The sequence below is a fragment of the Enhydra lutris genome, unplaced genomic scaffold (assembly GCF_002288905.1).
Source record: "Enhydra lutris kenyoni isolate GAN:26980312 unplaced genomic scaffold, ASM228890v2 scaffoldscaffold39, whole genome shotgun sequence".
Taxonomy (NCBI): domain Eukaryota; kingdom Metazoa; phylum Chordata; class Mammalia; order Carnivora; family Mustelidae; genus Enhydra; species Enhydra lutris.
Genome location: NW_019154123.1, coordinates 9,757,745 through 9,779,393, shown reverse-complemented (window position 1 = coordinate 9,779,393; position 21,649 = coordinate 9,757,745). Strand labels below are relative to the sequence as shown.

The 21,649-nt window shown below is 37.8% G+C and overlaps 1 protein-coding gene across 1 annotated transcript in view; it reads left to right on the top strand.

The window, feature by feature from the left end:
• The window catches only part of LOC111155055 (potassium voltage-gated channel subfamily H member 8), a 388,581-nt gene that overhangs the window by 212,107 nt on the left and 154,825 nt on the right, over positions 1–21,649 (top strand). The window contains exons 4-5 of the mRNA XM_022515084.1: positions 5,332–5,459; positions 10,381–10,621. Of these exons, the coding sequence (XP_022370792.1) occupies positions 5,332–5,459; positions 10,381–10,621 (369 nt within the window). The remainder of the gene's footprint in view (positions 1–5,331; positions 5,460–10,380; positions 10,622–21,649) is intronic.

Genomic DNA, 21,649 nt, shown 5'->3' with positions numbered 1-21,649 from the left:
GGAAGGAAAGGCCAGGAAAGGCCCTCTCTCCCCTATCGTGGCCTTTCCTTCTCCTTCCTTCCTTCGTTCCTTCTTTCCTTCCTTCCTCCCTTCCTTCCTTACGACTGGAGCTGTTTCATCCTCCTGCCCTGAAACCTGCATGTTCACGTCCATGTATATGCAAACAATGTCCTCCTTCCTTCCTATTAAAAGAGAGGGATGGGATGTCTCTTCCATCTAAGGAAAGTCACTCAAAGTGAGGTGCGCAGACACTGTGGCCTCTCTTCTTTCTTGGACCATTTTTCTCCCTCAGATTCTCTGACACCACCATTATCCTTTCCCTCCTTTTTGTATTTCTCTTTTTCAAACTCTTTTTTGCCTCACAGCTGGCGCATGATGTTTTGGAGGGCCTAGATTTTCTCCTGTTGCTGTCTTGCAACATAGTTTCAAAATCTATTAGGCAATGAAGCCATGCAACTTTTCTCTCTAAATATATCTCCAATGTGACAGCTTTGTGCCACATCTACTGCCAGAGACTGTTTCCACTGACCTCCTAAAATGGCTGCCTGGGTGATTCCTAATGACCTCTGTTGACTCTTTCTAATCAGTTTCCACACTGCAGGTTAATGTGTTATTTTGAAAACTCACATTTTCTCGTGTCATTTGGATGCTTAAACCCTTGCTATGATTTCATGTGCTGGAACTGTTAATTATCCCCCAGAACTCATCCATTAAAAATAGAACCCTCTCCAGCTTACAACAGAGATTTAACAGGGAACAAGGTTGCCCAGCTAGTGACTCTATCTCCTTGCCTCTTTGTAGCCAGGTGTGGCTTAAACCCAGTGGGTAAGGGAAGAGAGTGACTTCTGGCTCTCCCAGGCAGCTTCCTGTCCTCTACTTACTTCTTCTTCCTCCTCCGCAGGGGAGCTGCCTAGGACTCAAAGATGGAAGCCACTTGTGAAGGCTAGTAGAACTGCCCACCAATTCCGTTTGCTCTCCTCTGCTGTGTGATAGGAAAGGAGAAGAGAGTGAGACTGACTCATAGACCCACACACAGAAAGAGAGAGAGTCATTTTCTTGTTCAAGAGAGTTATTCAGGCCTAAGCTGTTCCCTAATGAATACTTTCACCATTGCACTTAGAGTAAAAAGCAAAATTCCTAATGTGGCCTCCGAGGCCCTGGGTGACTGGTGAGCTGTCTGTTCTGCCTGCCTCCTCGTTTCCCCTTTTACGTCTTTTCCTCCCATTCTCTATATGCCGACTCTCCTGGACTTCTTTCAGTTTTTCAGAGATGCTGAGGTCTTTTGTGCCCAAGGCCTTCACACCTTTTATTTTCTCTGTCAGAAATGTTCCTCCCTCTGCTACCCTTCACCTTGTCTTACTAACAACTAATCCTTTTTCAGATTTTAACCCTAAGTCATTTTTCTTAAGCAATTGATGTCCCTATCCCCACCCCACCACCCCCATCGGGTCACCACACCAAAGAACTGAGTCAGTTCCCACACCTAAGTGATCTAATACTACTGTAGTCGTGTCCTTAATATGTTATGAAATATCTTTTATTTAAAAATACAATATATAGGGGCACCTGGGTGGCTCAGTGGGTTAAAGCCTCTGCCTTTGGCTCAGGTCATGAAACTGGGGTCCTGAGATTGAGCCCCGCATCAGGCTTTCTGCTCAGCTGAGAGCCTGCTTCCCTCTCTCTCTCTGCCTGAATCTCTGCCTACTTGTGATCTCTCTCTGTCAAATAAATAAATAAATAATATGTTTAAAAAATACAATATATATAACATATGTGTAAGTTAGTTTCCTGGATCCACTTCTTTTTTTTTCTTTCCTCTTTTTTTTTTTTTTTGGTTAATATTTTATTTATTTGAGAGAGAGAGAGAAAGCATAAGTGGGAAGGACTGAGGGCTAGGGAGACAGAATCTGAAGCAGATGCTGCACCAAGCCCAGAGCCTGGTGGGGGACTCGATCTTATGACCTTGAGATTGTGACCCGAGTTGAAATCAAGAGTCAGATGCTTAACCAACTGCACTGCTCAGGCGGCCCCTGGAGCCAGTTATAACACACATGTATGTGTGTTGATTACATGTGGTTTTATAGCTCAAATATTCCCCTAAACATATGTTACTTAGTTTGGCATGTGTGTGAACATTATAAATGTGTTGCCTTGATGTCTGTGTTCTATTTCTTGCTTTTGTGCTCCTTATTATGTTTTTGAGATATTTCTGTGCTAATAGGTGGACACTATTTCATTCATTTTCCATTTATTCCTACATATGTCCATTAATAGAATTTTAATATTCTATGTCATAACTCTACCACAGTTTGTTTATACATTCTTTTGTTCATGGACATTTGGCTTCTTCTAGTTATATGCACAAATACATGTGTCTGTGTTTTATATATATATATATATACACACACACACACACACACACACACACACATATATGTTTATGTGTTTGTGTTATGTGCACATTACAAATATTGCTGTCATGAGTACTTTGTATATATTTTTTAAAAATAAGTTGTTCCCTATTCTATTTGTGATTTCTTTTTTTTTTTTTTTTTCCCCCAGTTAGGAGCCATCAACCCAGAAGCATTTTAAATTCATTTCTCCGCTTGGGAGATTTTATTTTATTTTATTTTATTTTACCTTATTTATTTATTTTCTTCTTCAATGTAAAAACAGTAGTTTTATTAAAGCACAGGGACAGGACCTGTGGGCAGAAAGAGCGACCTCTGCTCGGGGGATTTTTTAAGATCACATAGGTAGAATGATTTTCAACTTCAATCCTGCATAATGATTAGATTATAATGAAAACTTTTCAAGGAAAACTACTTTTCTTCCATTTAGAGCCAAGATCAAGCAGATTTTTTTTTTTTTTTTAAATTTCCCTTTGAGGGGCCCTTTTTTAAGACTATAAAATCGCTGTTGTTTCCTTTGGAAAATCTTGGCTATTAATTAGATTTCTCCATGTCATTAATCTCTCTAATCTGGTCCATTTGGTAGTTACTATTGTAATTCTACTTGGCGTTTTGATACCAACGGCCACAGCAGAAGCAGCCCACTGGCTTTTCCCACCATATTCCTGTAAACATTGCTTTAAAACTCTGGCTGTTTTGGGGGCGCCTGGGTGGCTCAGTGGGTTAAGCCTCTGCCTTCGGCTCAGGTCATGATCTCAGGGTCCTGGGATTGAGCCCCACATCGGGCTCTCTGCTCAGCGGGGAGCCTGCTTCCCCCTCTCTCTCTGCCTGCCTCTCTGCCTACTTGTGATCTCTGTCAAATAAATAAATAAAATATTAAAACAAAACAAAACAAAACAAAACTCTGGCTGTTTTCATATTTAAATATATTTAAATTTACTCCCTGCTGGATTAATAATTACATTTTCAAATACAGCGTTCAAGAGTTCTGTGTGGACCAAAAAGTTGAACACAGAAAGATGGGATCTTAACCTTTAACATACAACTAAATGTGCTTCTCTAGCCAGGAGGTTCCAAAGGAAGTGCCCCCTTTGATGTCTGTTCTTTGTTTCTTAAGCTGTTTTTAGAGATTCAAGCCTATAGGAATGTATCAAATTTATTTTAAACTTTCTTTCAAAATAAGAAGCAAAAGGTGAACGACTGAAAAAAACAGGTAACATCATATAAGACTTTTGCAGGGAATAAAACACCCTATGTTCTGGTCATTTAAAAGCATACCGGGGTGGAGCGGGAATTGAGTGTGGTTAGAAGTCCTTGAAGGACTTGGCGTTCAAGCTCAGATGGGCGGTAGCAACCAAACCACATCATTTTTATGAAGGAGAGAAATCAAAGAGCCTCTGTAATGCTATAGAGATTGGATGATGAAGCTTAGATAAATAATAGTTTTTAATTTTTATATTTTGCAGTCACTGTAATATAGATACAATTTATTTAGGATGAAATTGTATGCTGATCAACTGACCAAATAAAGACTACATGTTTCTTAATGTCATATAACATGTTTGTTTTTTTTTTTCATATTGGATATTTGGAAAGAAAATAAAGTAGCTGGACATCTACCTAATTTTACTGAAATAGGGTCCAACTGAATTAAAGATTTAACTATCAAGAATAAAGAAGACATGGGGGTGCCTGGGTGGCTCCATCGTTAAGCATCTGCCTTCAGCTTAGGTCATGATCCCAGGGTCCTGGGATCAAGCCCTGCATCGGGGTCCCTGCTCAGCGAGGAGTCTGCTTCTCCCTCTCCCTCTTGCTTGTGCTCTTTCTATTTCTATCAAATAAATAAATAAAATCTTTAAAAAATTAAAAATAAAAAATAATAAGATTAAAAAAGACATAAAGATGTGGGAAGAAAGCATGCATAGAATTTTTAAAACAATTTTTCAGTGATGGCTGTTTGGCTGTGCAGGACATAATGTCTAGATACCACAATGGGTACATCATTATATCTGACAACATAAAAAATAAAATTTTTATGCTGGATAAATGAAATTCAAAGACAAGTAACAAAGTGGAAGCATTGTTGGCAGCATACATGACAAAGAAATGGGAGTTAGTAAACAAAGAGCTCTTACAAATTAAAAATACCAGTGTAACTTTAATATTGGAAAAATAATATGAATAGATTTCATAAAAATAAATGCAATTAATGTGCACATTTAGAATGACTTACAGTTTACTGTGATGTGGAAAAAAAGATTATGTAAGAGTTTTTATGGGGCCCCTGGGTGGCTTAGTCTGTTAAGCAGTTAAGTGTCTGCCTTCTGCTCAGGTCTTGATCTGGGGGTCCTGGGATTTAGCTGTGTCAGGTTCCCTGCTCCACGGAGAGTCTGCTTCTCCCTCTCTCTCTTCCCCTACCCCCTGCTAATGCTCTCTCTCTCTCTTACTCTCTCTCAAATAAATAAAATCATTTTTTTAAAAAGTTTTTCTTGTAAACTTCCATTTATGCAAAGAAAGATAAATATAAATGTTGATATTGGATATATATTAGATAGTTTTCTGGAAAAATATCAAGAAAATATATTGGGAGCTGAATCAGGGATATGAATGTGGAATAGCAGGAAGACAGGAGTAATATTTTTTTGACTTTTGATTTAATGTTTTTCTAAAAGTGTTTGAAATTTCCTCTATGCCCCTGTATGTTTTACTATAATTTAAAAAATTAATGCAGTTAACATGATGACAAAAATACATAAATCGTGAAGGGCTAAAATTAAGTAAATGTCATTAGGAGCCAGCAGATAATTTTAAGTGTTGAAAACCATGTGCTATGTGTCTTGAAAGGGAACTGTCAAAACTTTACTTTCTTGGTATGAAATGATGCATTCATTGGTGCTTAATGAGTTTTATTTTCCCCCAGACAAAGCCAAAGGAAGATCAAGAGCAGGGACCCACTTTGACTCAGCCCGGAGACGGAGCCGAGCGGTCCTTTATCACATCTCTGGGCACCTGCAAAGAAGAGAAAAGAACAAATTGAAAATAAATAATGTAGGTGGTATGTGTGTACACTGTGAATGTTAGAGTTTCCCCTGGTGCCAATATTTGATTCACTAAAGAAAGGCTCCGATTACTCATTTATTGGCTTTCCTAGATTGTTTTGCACTTTGGTTTGTGCTTTCCTATAAAGAATAAACTAGAAAAGGTCAGCAATCATAAGACATTTCTGCAATAAAAGTGCTTAATCACAGTGTTAGTACAGCACAGAGATTAGAATATTACTGTAGTCAGTACAACATGGTTCAGGGGATGCTGTGAATGGGGACATACTGTTTACATTTTATGAACAAGATGGTGCACCAAGTCATAGACTACATATTCACAGCTTGTTGGTTAAAATTTCTCATATTTAATTGTAGTTCCATCTATTCTGCACTTTATCTAATTTCACTTAATGCTTTTATCTGGGAGGACCATGAACAAATCCAAGTCATGATTCCATTTAAAAAATGTACAATCTCTATAAAACAGAGTCGGCAATTTCACACCACGGAACATTGGGTTTCAAATTCTGTGCCTTATATCATATGGTTTTGTCAAAACTTGTACTCCTAGTAAATGACAGTTAGGGCTACTTTCTGCAACCTGCTCCTTTTCTGTCACAAGCCACAGCAAATAACTGTGCTTCAAAAAGGTGGTCCTGTGCACACACAACTTACAGGAATTCTCATGAATTTTATAATTAGTTCTTAGCATGGAAAGATGTCACTGAGAAACCCAGAACTCTGTCTGTTCAGTTATAGATATTCAGGGATAATTTTTCAAATGACGGTAATATCATTAATGTGCATTGTGGGGTGTTCAGAACACAACGTCTTTGCTGGGTGTGTGACTATGGGTGGTAGATACAAATACTCAGGGTCTAATTTGCCAGTGCCATTAGAAAAAGGCACATCAAACAAGCAGAGCTGTTTTGGAATAAATCCATGATCCAGAAGTCCTGAGAGTTAGGGACACAAAGGGTTTCTTTGGCTTCTTACTTTTTACACAGAAAGCTGGAGACTAGCTAATACACATGCATTGATAAAACAGCCCTGTATCAAACATACAAAGTATCTGCTTCTCTGTGGTGAACAAAGAAAGATGCCTGAACCCACCCCGAGTGGGAGATCTGACAAGAAAGTACAGCCAAGCTAGTTCGGCTTTGGTGTGATTTCCTTCTGGAAACCAGAACAAGCGGCTTTGATCCATTTGTGCTCTAGGACCATTGCCCCATGCTGGGGCCAATCAGCCAGGCACCACCATGAGGAGTCACACACTGCTTCTTTTGGCCTGACTTAGGATAAAGATTTTCTGGGGACACCTGTGCCTGGGTGTCGCATTGATTTGCTGAGAGTCCAGGGATAGACTTGAAAGAGTGCACACCTCTTGGTCTCTGGATCCTTCCACTGGTTCCTATTGACATCTCCCTTCAGTTACTAAGCCAGCCCTAGTGACATTAAACAAGTTCCAGGAAGAAACAAAGGTAACCGCATCTGGGCTTGATTCTATGCAGGTCAACCAACAAAGCACCTAAACAAATATTAGCCAGAGATTCTGTAATGCTGAAAGCTGACACTGTCTTCTACCCTTTCGCTAAAAATCATTTAAACATAGCGAGTATTACGAAGCTTCAAAATGTGTTTGCTGAACATGCTGTTTTTCCTTATTGATCCAACAAGAAACGGAACAGCACTTAAAAATCTGATTTAAAAAACCATAATTCCCACCACTTAGCTAATTTGCCAAATTGCCAGTCATTTAAGAAATACAAACATGAGGGGGGAACATTAAAATAATAGTAAATAAGGATGTCTAATCAAACTGATCTGGCAATACAGGTAGTATATTTAGAATTAAGATACAGGTAGTATCTGTCTCTGTCTCTTTTCAAGGAGAACAGAGTAGAAAGGCTAAAGATAGCAGGAAGAGAGAAGGACAAAGAAGAAAAAATGATCTGGATCATTTATCAGCTGAACCATCCATTTGGGGGGAATTCTGGTTATAGTAACATTCACACACAAATTTTCAATATTTTTACAACTCTTTGCTACTTACAAATTCCTTTCACTTAGATCGTATTATTTGATTTTTATAGTAAGCCAGTACTAGATATGATTTTTATTAGTTCCACTTTAATGATGGAAAAGAACTTATTCAAGTTCTCAAAAGTGGAAGCAGGATGTGGGACCCAGCTGTGTGTCTTCTGACTCAAAGCCACTGTGCTTTGATATGGTTCTGTGGAATAGGAATCTATGATTCAACCATACGCAAATGAGCTCATCAGGCCATTAGCCAGGTTTGAGAATCAGGATGTAACACCTTTTAGTCCTGGCTCTGACCGCCTGGTACAGCATAGAAAAGGCACTTAATTTCTGCTCTCCTTGATGTGTTACTCTATTATACAACAATGTGATGATGTAAAGATCTCTAACAGAAGAAAATGTAAAGATCACATGAGCTTGAGAGGAGAGTGCTTTCAGAACCCAAACATTATGAGCTGGGTACCAGTGGTCCTCAAAGGGCAAGGCAAACGCTTTCCTGGGACTTGGTGCAGTGATTATAGAAACATTTTCCCATCTCCTTGCTCATTCAAGTTAGTTTCAAAGAAAAGTTACAAAAATGGTTTAGGAAACAGTTACCTTAGGTAGGCTTTGGCTTTAACCATTGTGTTTCAAAAATGTGTAGAGGTTTAAGAGCTAAAACACCATTGGTACTAAAGAATATGCTTCGAAATTAATAAACGACATATAACTAAAATTCAGAATTGTTGGTTGCATTTTTCCTTAGGCAAACCCCAGGTTTCAGGGTTATAAATAATAGATTTCTTTTCCCCCAGCTTGCTAAAAGCTTACTTTGCAATTATAAGAAATTTTCTTCTGTTCGAAAGGCTTTTGATAAAACTTGACGAGTCTAGTTGTAAGAGAAGAGGAGCATCTCTATTTTTTACTTAAGCAAAGTGTCATGATGTGAAGCATTTGAGTCAAAAAACCCTTAACAATTTAAGCCTAATTCTAGATATAATGAATTCTTAGTATCTTTTAAAATAATTTTAAGCAATATGTTTTAAGTACCCTATAAAAATGAAATAGTGTGATTTATTTTCTGACTTATGGAGATAACTAATACATATTGTTGACTTTTTGTGTCAACATGACTAATGCTTCATGTAATCAGCATAATCCAAGGAAAATACTTCCTGAGTTTTCCTAATCCTCTCTCCTAGAGCTGGCATCTCCCTCAAATGAGGTAAAGTTTTAATCTCTGTAATATGATAGCAAAAGACTTACTCAGATAGCAATTGAGGCATTCCCCCATGGCTTCTCTACTAATGTCTTATATTTGAAAAAAAAAAATTATATGAGAATCTATCATGTCCTTCTGTAAGCAGAAGTACTTCTCAACCTTTAGGTGGTTAATACTTACTGACCCTAACTCTATCTTCTCCTGTACACCTACCTAAACCTTAATGAGAAGCCCAACAGGTGTTTTATGCCAAAGCCCACCCTTTACATTTGCTTCTGAAAACCGGAAAATGATGCAAAAGAGGCAGGTCAAGTTTCAGGGAATTAAATAGAACAGAGATGCAGTGGCAGATGGGTATCAAAGAACCTTCTGGAAGTAGTGAAATAGTCCCTCCCCACGAAACCCTGGCATTATGAGGTGCCTGTATGGGTTGAGTGAGAATATTAACAGGAAGGAGAAACTTGTTGGGAATGCCTACCAAGGAGAAAGGTAAGATAGGGAGTAAGTTACTATCAAGGTAGCAAAAATATTTGGTCCCTGGTAGTTACCACTGAAGAGCTAAGTATTCCTGAAGGCTCTGACCTTTCTTGAATCCTCAAGTACTTCAGGAATCCCTGAACATTCCACACGAATTTGCCCTTTCCTCAATGGCTGAAACAAGAAAACATACTGTGACCTGCAAGTCACACGTATTCCAAAACTTTAAGCTGTTCACTTACTTCATCCAACTTAACTTTCAAATTTAAGTTTCCATTACCGATCTTGTGTTTCTCATTAATTGAGGTCAAAGCAAGGTCTGCAAGTATCTGGTCATAGGCTTATCAAATTTCCACACATGCTATTGTTGGGCCTCTGTCTCATAGCAATAAAGAATTGTTCATCAATTTGGACTGCTTTCTAAATGAAGTGCTTTCGCAGTTATAAACTCCAACGATTCTGCATTTAATCAGCTGCGCAGTGACACTGCCTTTCTCCTCCTCTGACTTGAATAACTCTTAAGTAACCAACCATGTCTTACGTTAACATCTCTGCAAGGGCTAGCTAGTGTCACGATGAATCCATGCCAGTGAAGGGTATGAGATACGGGCTCCCAGCTTGAAACCTCATCAACAGCCGCAAGGCAAAATGCAGGTGGTGAGCACAACCTGGTTGTATTTTGGAAGAAATGTAGATAGCTGTTAACCATACAATGTCGATCATATATCTCTCTCCTTTCTGGGAAGAAAAAATGGTACTTTTGCTATTATTAGAAGAATTTCCCATCCAGTATACCCTTTAGATAAGGACTGTCATCTCGAAACTACAAGAATATGGAGTGTCCCCATGACCGTAGGAATGGAAATGTATCTTTGTTTTCAGCGTGTAAAGGATTACACTTGACAACTGTGGGTGTTTATAGGTGACATTTTAGGTAATGAGCAATTGTTCTAAATGAACAAAGTCTAGATTATTCACTTACCGCTTATGACTAAATTCTGCACATTCCTGTTACTTAGAGCGAAGGTCTCTGCTCAGCTTCAGTATGTGCATCTCCACTGTTGGCCTCCCCACCTTCTAAAAGTCACTTGTAAACATGCGTTGGCCTTGTGTGTAGGAACAGTCCTCCTCACAGAAGTGCGTTTAAGGCTGTGTGATCCTTGCTTCTAATGTTGTGTCTCCCTTCTCTCCTTTTTGTCTTTATCCACAGAATGTTTTTGTAGATAAACCAGCATTTCCGGAGTATAAAGTTTCCGATGCAAAAAAGTCCAAATTCATACTTTTGCATTTTAGCACTTTTAAAGCTGGCTGGGACTGGCTTATTCTGTTGGCGACGTTTTATGTTGCCGTGACCGTACCTTACAACGTTTGCTTTATTGGCAACGATGACCTGTCCACGACTCGGAGCACAACAGTCAGTGACATTGCAGTGGAGATTCTTTTTATTATAGGTAAGAACCAACGGCTGCTTTCCTAGAGGATTTGCATAGAGGAAGTAAGTGTGTTCCAGATTTTTCTGACATGAATTTGCGCTAAGATCCATTTGCATGGGCATGACTAAGCCTCGGATGCAAATTTTGGAGAAACGCATATTTGGATTTCTGAAAATTGCCTCTTCCAGCTTTCTCACTGTTCCTTTAATCAAACAGGTCTAAACTCATGTTTTGTGTGTCTATCCTTGTGTTGTCAAAAATGGGCTAAAAAAGGCTTAATGGCTATTTTGTTGGTACTCTCACATCCATCATGATCTTAATTGCACAGGGTCAGAGATGGGGCTTGGCCAAAATCCATCAGTGGTCTGATAACGGTCCAGACTTGGGCTTGGTTCTCTATTCCCTTCCATGCCTTTGTGGCATGTTGGTGGCTCTTGTCATAGGTGGCCTGGTTGCAGAAACAAAGGATTACATAAGCCTTCCAGTCAATCAGGAGAAGCAGAGAGTATCTGATTTTAACTTAAAAAGAGGCCCCAAGAGATGCTTGCTAAGAATATTCATCTCTAGAATATTGGGAACCTCAGCTGAAGCTCTCTGTGCTCTACTCTTATAAGCCTCTTATTTCCCTGTCCCTTAAATCTTCATCTGTTTAGATCAAAGCCTAGCTCTTTCTTGTTCATTTTAAGACAAATCCTATAACTCCATTGAGGCTTAGATTGACTCCTTGACTCCCTGTAGAGGTGTGTTTTGTGTGTGTGTGTGTGTGTGTGTGTGTGTGTATGTGTTTTAGAGCCTTAGAAAATTGCAAAGGTAGTACAGAAATGTCCCTTGTCCCTTAGTTCTGGACCATCACTGGTAACCTGATACTTGCTTCTTTACCTAGTCATGGTGATATAGGGCAACATCCTTATTGTAAAGATGAAAAAAGTGTTTGGAAAATGTTTTCAAGCATCTAGGTGAACAAAGGAATGAGAAATGGATCTTAAAAGTTCAAGGAAAGAAAATAAATGAGGCAGGTCCAACCCTTATTTCAGTGGTGATGGTACTTTTTTCTCTGTGCAGCTGATAAAGCTTTGGGACCAGAGTGGGTTCTCTAACTGAATGTCAGCATATTTCATCTGGATGAGTTTGTATGCTCTTGGTGTGGCTTTGACACCATTATTACCATTGCATTTACTGGGAAACCCCCCTCAAAGCTGTTAGGACCCCTGCTTCCACCCCAAAAGTGGTGGCTGTAGTATGTAGTATGTATATACCACTAGATGGCGATGTTGTCTACTTGGGTAGCTTGGCAAGGCTACAAAGTCAAGGAAATAGGTTTTTTATTTTTTTTTTTTTTTTTTTTTTTTTTTAACTAAACCGTTCTAAGTTAGAAATGTGTAACCATAGTAAAGGGTTACTGGTCAATGGCAAATAACAATATTCCAGCTTGCACACATTTGGGTGTATCCATAAGCAAATCCGCTATGGTTTTATAAACTTTTTCTTTGCTAACCTTCCATGACTTCTCCTACCCACCCATGACATGTGCATAAATTAGCACTCTAAAAAGACTCCCTGTGACCCATTCAAAATTCTCAAGAACGAGAACAGTCACTCAACATGTTTATTATGCCTGAGTATCTGCTTAACAAATATTTCATGCCATTATTATTAATAATGTTATTATTTACAACTCTGTCATAGGGACATGGTTATATCTTGAAGTTTCCACTTTTCCTTGTTCTTAGATACTTGAAATTCTATGGGCTTAGAATCCGCTTCTGTACTACAGGCTCACTGGCCGATGATGACACATTTACACTCAGAACTGACACTTACGAGAAAGATACTTTATACAATTTTGGAGGGTTGAATTGGTTGGTTGGCTTTTTTTTTTTTTTTTTTTTTTTAAGGCTGTTTTCTTCTATTAAACCAGGGAGTCTGGCTTGCCCCCTGCCAGTTGCCCCTAAATCTTCTGTGTTCTTTGTAACTGACATCTCTGCTCTGCTGGGACAGCAAGATGATTTTCTATGTAGGCAATACCCACTCCTTCCTAGTAGCATGACAAAGAAATGGAAATTCACTCTTGTTTTTAATGCCGTTTACCTTCTATAAAGATTATGTTAGAATTTGAGATTTTTGGCCTGCCAACAATTTTAGAGGGATCCCAGTCTGGAATGCCTTCTTGAATGACATATTTTCATAAGCAGTAAAAACTTGATTGCTCTTTGCTATGGCTGTCTTCCTGCTCTTTTTCTTTTAAATGAGTTGAAACGTATCTACAATTTATTTTAACAGATTTGGAAAAAGAGTTGAAAATTTCTCAAAGAAAATTTCCCAGAACATTTATTCTATGAAATATTTCACAAAAGTGACCTAACAATGATCACTGAGAAATAAATCAAAATAGTAAGAATAAGAGTGCATAGCCTGTAATACTGTAATTTTACAATACTAATAGGGCAGTGCTTCTACCATTTAATAGTTACCAGGTTGGTATGTGTGGCAAAATCTATATGCATATTTAACATGTTTCTTTTCTATTTATAGAATAGTGTTATTAAATTGGCATCTTATAATCAGCTGGTCAGAAATGTTAAAAAGTAGTTTAAAAGATGTTTGGGAAGGAAAGGCTTTCGTATAGCAAAACATGATGCTTTCCAAACATCTTCTTATTTAAACCACTCTATACAAATGTAAGGTGATGGGATTATTTTCTAAATGGGGAAAATGAAGTGTTCCATGAAAAAAGAATATATAGTCAAAATGAAACTTGAAAGATAATATCTCTCTTTTGGTAACTCAAAGTGTGCATTAGCTTTGTAAATCCTCCAAGAAATTCAATGATAAAGAAATGTTTAACTCTGATTAATCCAGCACCTCCTAACGTTATTTTTTACCTCCCAACTCATTCCTCTCCAGGCCACTAAGTAATATTCTTTCGGGAAGACAGACTTAAAAATATTCTTTCCTGATAAATTCACTATAAAGTATCTGAGTATTATTATGTTAGTCAAACTATAAAAACCAATGGTGAGTTTGAATCTCCCTTAACTACTTTCTTCATCTTAAAATAAATTGCTCTGTAAACCACATTAATTCTTTAGGATCAATAGGGCACAAGGTTTGACTGTAAGTTACAAAGTGGTTATAAAATTACTTTTAGTTTGAAAGTCATCATATATAATTTAGCTGCTGACTCAAAGTCTTACAGAAACTTGCAATGGGAAGTGACCTACTAGTAATTTATCTAATCCAATCTTTCTTACTTTATGGGTGGGAAACTGAGCCCTAGTGATATGCGCAAGGCCCTATTACTAATTGGTGGCACATTCAGGTCTCCTGGTTATCAGATCAGGTTTCTCAAGGGTTGATAACCTATGTGATTTCATTTTCTGAAAAATTCTACTCAACTTGCCTTCTTTTATTTATAGCAATGAGACAGAAAATGAGAGAAAGAAGTACCAACTTCCTTCTCTTTCTTCCATGAATGCAGAAATTAATAGTTTTAATCTTTGAAATCTTGGTGGCAGAAATTGTGGTAGGCCCATAGATCCAATAATCACTTACCTCTTACCCCTTTTCCTTATCAAAAACCCAAAGAGCCCAATTTCATGCACGGGCAGTATCCCAGACCTAGGGAATGAATTACGAGAATTTCAAGCCAGTTTCAGGTGTAGGAGTAAGTTATGTTCTATCCAATAGGATATATAGAGATTGTTTCTATGGGACTTTATGGAGATTATTTTTTCCCCTGAAAAAAGAAGAGAGACATATGGGGGGAAATATTTGTGTCCCTCTCTCTTTCTTTCCCCTAGAATGTGTGGATGGAAGGGTATGATGGATTGTAATTTCTGCAGCCATCTTTAATCCTGAGGAGAGACAGAGGGAAGAAGATGTGGAGTCCTTATTGAGCGATATAATAATGTTCCTTTTATGGGGGCAACTGTTATTGGACATTTTGTTATTGATAGCTATATCATTCTAAAATTTTTTAAAAAACCACTGCTCTGTCATCTGTGACCCCTTGCACTGAGCCATTTCAGAAGTTCAATGATAAATCCTTTCCAGAGGAGCAGAATGCTCTTTTTTCTGTCATTCCACCGTGAGCCTCTTCTAGAATGCAGTTTGTGCATACTACTTACTAGCTGTTATGATCACACAGGCTTAGTGGAATCATAGACTGTGCCATAATGCTGTAACTCTGACTTGCTTTCTCTAAGAATCCTCAGAAAGCTAAAAGTCAAAGTAAACATGGTATGCAATAGTACTATCTGTTTACTCTATATTCCCCTTAGTCATAAAAGGACAGTTGAGAGTCATGGGGGACAAAGGGCAGTCATACATCATGTAGACCGTACTGGCCGGGACTGAACATCTAGCATCCTTACTACTGACTACACACCACCGGTGCTCCCCAGTTATTATGAAAACCCAAACACCCCATACATATTTAAAAGGTAATACTTCCTCAGTGTTATGTTTTTAAGGTTATACTTCGTGCTGATTTAGGTAATTCTATTTCACTGGTTCTCAGTGGGACTTTAATTCATTAATCAGCACTATCATCATTTGGTGTTTAATGCTTTTGGGTCACAATTTACTTATCTACAAATGATTGTACCCCAAATAATGAATAGAACTCCTCTACATGTAGTTTGTCTTATGAGTATATATTTATGTTTTCATTTCTGGTTATTTTATTTTTTCCTCCCTCATAATGCTTTATTAATTAATGCTTCTATTCATTTACCTGTCACTAAATTTTGCTATCTCAGAATCTTTTTTTCTTCTTATCATTTAATTATTATTATAACCTTGTGACGTAATTAACACAGGTGTATCTGTTTAGTCATAGGAAGGAAAAGAGAGAAAAAAGTAAGCAGTTTATCCAAGATATAGCTGATTACTGACCAAGCTAGGACTAAAACCCTAAACCCATTTGTACAATGGGTAGTAGCATTATTGTGAGGATTTAGTGAGGTTATTGTATTAAGAAATAAGTTTACTCACTGTTTAATCAGTACTGATAAGTATTGTCAATAATGTCACCAAGCCTCTGTCTCTTCAGTTTGCTTTAATATCCACTATTTTTCTGAAAACAAGCACTCTTCAATATAAACTGAAAGTTCAGCTAATCATGGGAATAAGGTAGACCAGAACATTCCTTAGCTTTCAAGAACATGAGTGTCCAGGGACTCATTTACCACTTAAAGGATCTAAGGCTTTTATAGCTACTTCCACAGATTTGCCTTAGCATCCTTTTAGAAAAGCTAAGAGAAGGTCTCTTGTATCTACCTAAGTCAGGCATCCTTTAACTGGCGTGCACTGAAAAGACCACAGATAATACTAGAGGCCATCATTCCAGGTGCATCTCCCATCCAGTCTTCCATCAGCACTTGCAGAAACAAGGAAAAGAGCTCATCTTCATTTCCGCTCCTCATCCTTTTTCCTGCCTTGCTCTGATGAGGCCCGAAAGGCACTAAGCTGGGCTTCCAGTAATAGTCGAGAAGGAACTCATTAGCTAAAGTCTTAATCACTAGCTTTAGAGGAATAGAAACTTCTCTCTGTTCAACAAATTCATGATTTAACTGGGTCTGTGTTCAATTTCTTCTCTTTTAAAAGATTTATTTATTACACGGAGGACATTGGGAGAAAAGAAGAGGAGAAGTGAGTTGGGGGAAATCGGAGAGGGAGACGAACCATGAGAGACAGTGGACTCTGAGAAACAAACTGAGGGTTTTGGAGGGGAGGGGCTGGGAAGTTGGGTGAGCCTGGTGGTGGGCATTATGGAGGGCACGTATTGCATGGAGCACTGGGTGTGGTGCATAAACAATGAATCTTGGGACACTGGAAAAAAATAATATTAAATTTAAAAAAAAGATTTACTTATTTATCCGAGAGAGAGAGAGTGAGTGCAGGGGGAAGGGCTGAGGGAGAGGGGGAAAAGAGTCTTTTGAGCAGACTCCATGCCTGACTGCGGAGCCCAAAGTCAGGGCTCAATCTCATGACCCAGAGATCAGAACCTGAGCTGAAACCAAGAGTGGGATGCCCAACTGACTCTGCCAGGCAGGCGCCCTTGTGTTCAATTTCTACTGATATTTAGAGATACATGTTTGCTTTAAAAAACTTCTTCCCAAGTCCTGTCTTCGTTGTGCATAGTCTTTATTGAGATACCTTTTCCCATTTAATGTGGAACCGAAGAGTAATGTTCTTATAGCATTCAACTATAGTTTATTACTTTCTTTCTTTTTTTTTTTTTTAAAGATTTTATTTACTTATTTGACAGAGATCACAAGTAGGCAGAGAGGCAAGCAGAGAGAGAGGAGGAAGCAGGCTCCCTGTGAGCAGAGATTCCCATGTGGGGCTCCATCCCAGGACCCTGAGATCATGACCTCCCAGGATCCTGGGATCATGACCTGAGCTGAAGGCAGAGGCTTTAACCCACTGAGCCACCCAGGCGCCCCAGTTTATTACTTTCTGATAAAAATTCAAGCCTCAGAAGAAATACTTTAATTCTTGGGGTGCCTGGGTGGCTCAGTCGGCTAAGTGTCTGCCTTCAGTTCAGGTTTTGCTCCCAGGGTTCTGGGATCCAGCCGAGCATTGGGCTCCCTCCTGAGCAGGGAGTGTGCTGCTCCCTCTCCCTCTGCCTCTCTCCCTGGCTTGTGTGCTGTCTCTCTCTGTCTCAAATAAATAAATAAAATCTTTTACACAAAAGAAATACTTTCTTTCAGCATTCTTGGGTGTCTTTTTCTGTTAAGATAAAATATATAAATCTTAGTGGAAACTGAAAGACTATAGACATTTTATTGTTATTTCATTGCACAAGCAAAGCCCAACTTAATCATTTTCTTGAAAATTACAAAGGTATGTCATTTTCCCATTTAGTCAGATGACTGATATTAAAGTTACAGACTTGGATACTGAAGGGAAAGATTTCTAACAATAAATAAAGTTGAAATTTCATGGCGATGAGAGAATTCAAATAAATCTTACCATCAAATCTTTGGGGATCCTGGTATTGCCGGACTACATATTTAGAAGTCTTAAGTTACCATTCATTTGCCTCTTACTATTTGAGTCCCTCCTTCCTTTTCCTCTCTCCCTCCATCTGCCCCATTTTTCCTCTCCTGCTCTCATGTACATTCTTTCTCCTGTTCTCCCTCCTCCCTCTGGAAACCTACACAGCTTTATACCCCTGTATCTGTACCCCCACATCCCTACCCTTCACAATGACCTTGGATTGAGTAATAGGGTCTCTTAATAAGTGGAACTCAGGATGGCGTTCATAGCCATGGCTCTGATTTGACCTGTGTCTCATGTGGGCATTTTTAACCTGACAACAAGAATATCCCAGTCTCTACATTCCCAGATAATACATTTGGAGTATTGAATAAGTACAATGTGTTGTACTGAGCATTCACCATTGACTGGACATGAATCAGTACCCACTCGGCTAGTGACCAGCTATTTTTCTGGTGAAGAAATTTAAACCTGAGGATACAGCAATAATTAAACAATAACAAAAAACAAAAACAAAACAAAACAAAAACAGAAAACTACTCTCTCACTTCAGATTCCTACAGATGTATAACATACCCAGTGTCTTATCTGAAGAGTGAAGAGTTGTTGTCAGAATGCTTTGGGGGGATAAAAAAAGAGTCCATTGAACAGTAAGCTACTGTTTTCACTATTGTTATTAAGGGCTCCCAAATAGGTACTTAACAGAGGTACTTAAAAGTACCTACTCAAGCACTTAAGCAAGGAGTAAAATTGCATTTATTTTTGCAAATAAACTGTCAGTTTCATTGTTGCTTCTTTAGGTTTTTCAGAATAAATAAATGTAAATATTTCTTTAGGGGGATCTCATCTTTTGTGAATGGATGGTTGCATCATTTTATGATTGAATTATATGGAAAGGTTTTTTTTTAATTTTTAAATTTTTGTATTAACATATAATGTATTATTAGCCCCAGGGGTACAGGTCTGTGAATCACCACGTTTACACACTGTACAGCACTCACCATAGCACATACCTTCCCCAATGTCCATAATCCAACCACCCACTGAATTATATGGAAAGGTTTTAAAGTTCATGTAAAATGGGCATGTAGGTAAGTAGTTTTTCAACCGTGGCACTATTGACGTGTAGACCATGTTAATTACAAACATTTTAAAATAGAAACGGGAGAAATCAAACAGTCCTCAGTCACACCCATCCCAGCACAACTGCTGCGTCCACATTCAGTCTTTCTGGTTGTTGTTTTCCCTACTTATTTTCATATGATTGTGATCACAGTCTATACAAACTTTGGTGACTTTTTTCCACATGAGATTTTGATGTAAGCATTTCTCTGTGTTTTATAAGTATTTATAAACATTTAATAGTTGCATAATATTCCATTATATAAATAAACTATTCTGTTTACTTAGCCATGTCTTAATTGTTGCACATTTAAGATGATTTTTTTTGCTACTTAAAAAATTATAGTGGACATCTTTATGGAAAAATATATTTATTCACTAACTAAATAAATATATATTGAATGCCTATAGTTTACCATGCAGTGTTTTAGTTGGTAGAGATAGAATAGTGAAACAAATCAGGGTCTTTGCCTTTATAGGATTTATATTCCAGTAGAGATAAACAGGAATCAAAACAAATAACATGTGTAATATGTCAGATAGTGGTGAGTTGCATGGAGAATAGTAAAGCAAAGAAGGGAAAAGAAATGGGTCGCAATCCTAAATGAGGTGGTCAGTGATGAGAATTAAGAACATGGCATTGAAGTAAAAACAGAAGTGAAGCAAGGAAACAAGGAACTGTATGTCTCGATGAAGGATATTCCAAGGAAAGAGAACATCAAATGCATTTAGAATATTTTAAGGGGTGGAATTATTGGGCCATAGAATATTAACATATACAGCTTACAGCATATTTTCAAAGTTTCATTTTTTAATCACATTATTCTTAGAGCATTTATTGGTCAGTAAAGTTCTAGTTGAAAAACAATTTATTCATGCTAATATTTTTTCATGCTAATATTTTTTATAGTAATAGATCTTGTGCAAAGTTATAGGTGCCTGTCACTTTCTGAATTTGTTTTACTACTAAACAGTCATTTCATTTAATGGAGTAATTCAGATAAAATAGTGTTATTAATATTGCATCATTGTTATTTCTTTCTTTCTATTTTTTTTTCCTTAGGAGATTAGATATATATGGAAAATAGAGTTACATTTGCCTGACAGATACAAAACTTATTACATGATGTATCCGAATCCATTATGTTTATATCTGAAATGTTTGTGAAAAGGTAGATTTAGAGGAAATTGTCTTAGCGTACATGTGAGAATGATGCTGCCCTGTGACTTACCTATTACTGTAAATGGAGTATGAAAAGGAGCACATGCTCATAAAATATGAAACAATAGGGCTTGTTTTGAACAAGGCAAGGAAATTAAAAATGGAATATTACTAAATTTAGAAACCCAGAGGAAAATTACGAGTTCTTGATTTAGAAACTTATTGCAGACTAATGCGGGATTTTTTTTTTTTTTTTTTCCATTTGCCCCTTACCAAACATGAACTCTGCTATGTCATTCTCTCTTTTTCCCACTTTTTCAAATATGTTTCCTTGCAGTATAAAAAAAAAAATTCATACTCTCTAAGTAAAAGTGACATCATTTATATGGTTTATATTTCCCATTTCAACCCATTCATTTAGCGTTTGCCATTGAAATAATCTCTTCTCCAATTAAGCCAACAGTTTTAAAATTAAATAAATACATAATTTTTAAAGCAAATATATATTGAATATATTGAGAAGTTGTTTAAATATTTTATTTGCTTTTCAAAAAGGTTTGTTTATAGAGATGGGGGAAAGGCAGAGGAAGAGGGAGAGAGAGAATCTTAAGCAGAATCCATACTGAGCATGGAGCCTTATATAGGGCTTGGTCCCATGACCCTGACATCATGACCTGAGCCAAAATAAAGAGTTGAGGCTTAACGTATTGATCTACCCAGGCACCCCTTTAAATATTTTTTTAAAGATTTTGTTTATTTATTTGATAGATCACAAGTAGGCAGAGAGGCAGGCAGGCAGAGAGAGGAGGGAAGCAGGCTCCCCGCTGAGCAGAGAGTCCGATGTGGAGCTAGATCTCAGGACCCTGAGATCATGACCCGAGCCAAAGGCAGAGGCCCAACCTATTGAGCCACTCAGGCACCCCTTTATATATTTTAGATAACAGAAAACATTATGGTCACCTAGGCCTAGGAGTAATTCATTATGTGTTGTTCATTAAATTTTTGTTGAGGACCAATAAGATGTCACTCAAATGATTGCACATGGCAGTTCCTCAACATAGTGTAGAAGACCCTCCATGGTCTAGACTCTCATCTTTTTATCTATCATCACTTTCTCCTTTTTCCTGTGTCTCCAGCCATACTGGACCACTAGCACTTCTTCAACTGTGCCATTCCCTACATACTTTGTATTTTCGTATCTTTCATAGCTGCTACTCTCAGAAAAAAAGGTGGGGGGGGAGGCAAGACATCTCCTTAGCTCTTCTTTAGCCAATAAAATTCTCCTTATCCTTGAAGTGGCATCTTTGGCCTCTTCTACAAGATCGTCTTTTCAAGTCATCTTACCCCCTATCAGGAGTCTGGGTTAGTTTTCCCTCATGCATTATTTAAATGCTTTCCCTCCCTCACTTTTCTGCCCTCTATTATAATTGTCTATTTCTCCCCGACTCCACATACATACCATAAATAAACTATGAGTTCCCAAAGGACATGGACTGGATAATATATTTACTTCTCTAGTTCCTCCAGCTAATACATATCTGACCCATAGTAAGCAGTAGACTAATGTTTACTTATTACCATGGTACAGATAAACAAAACAGGACGTGTGGCTCATCCAGTTGAACAATAACCTTCTTTTCCAAAGGCAGGCCTCCATGGTTTTTTCATATGGTCCCACAGCTGGCTGTTCTTTATTTTAAACAGTATGGCTCACTTTATTTATTTATTTATTTTTTTTAGATTTTTAAAATTTATTT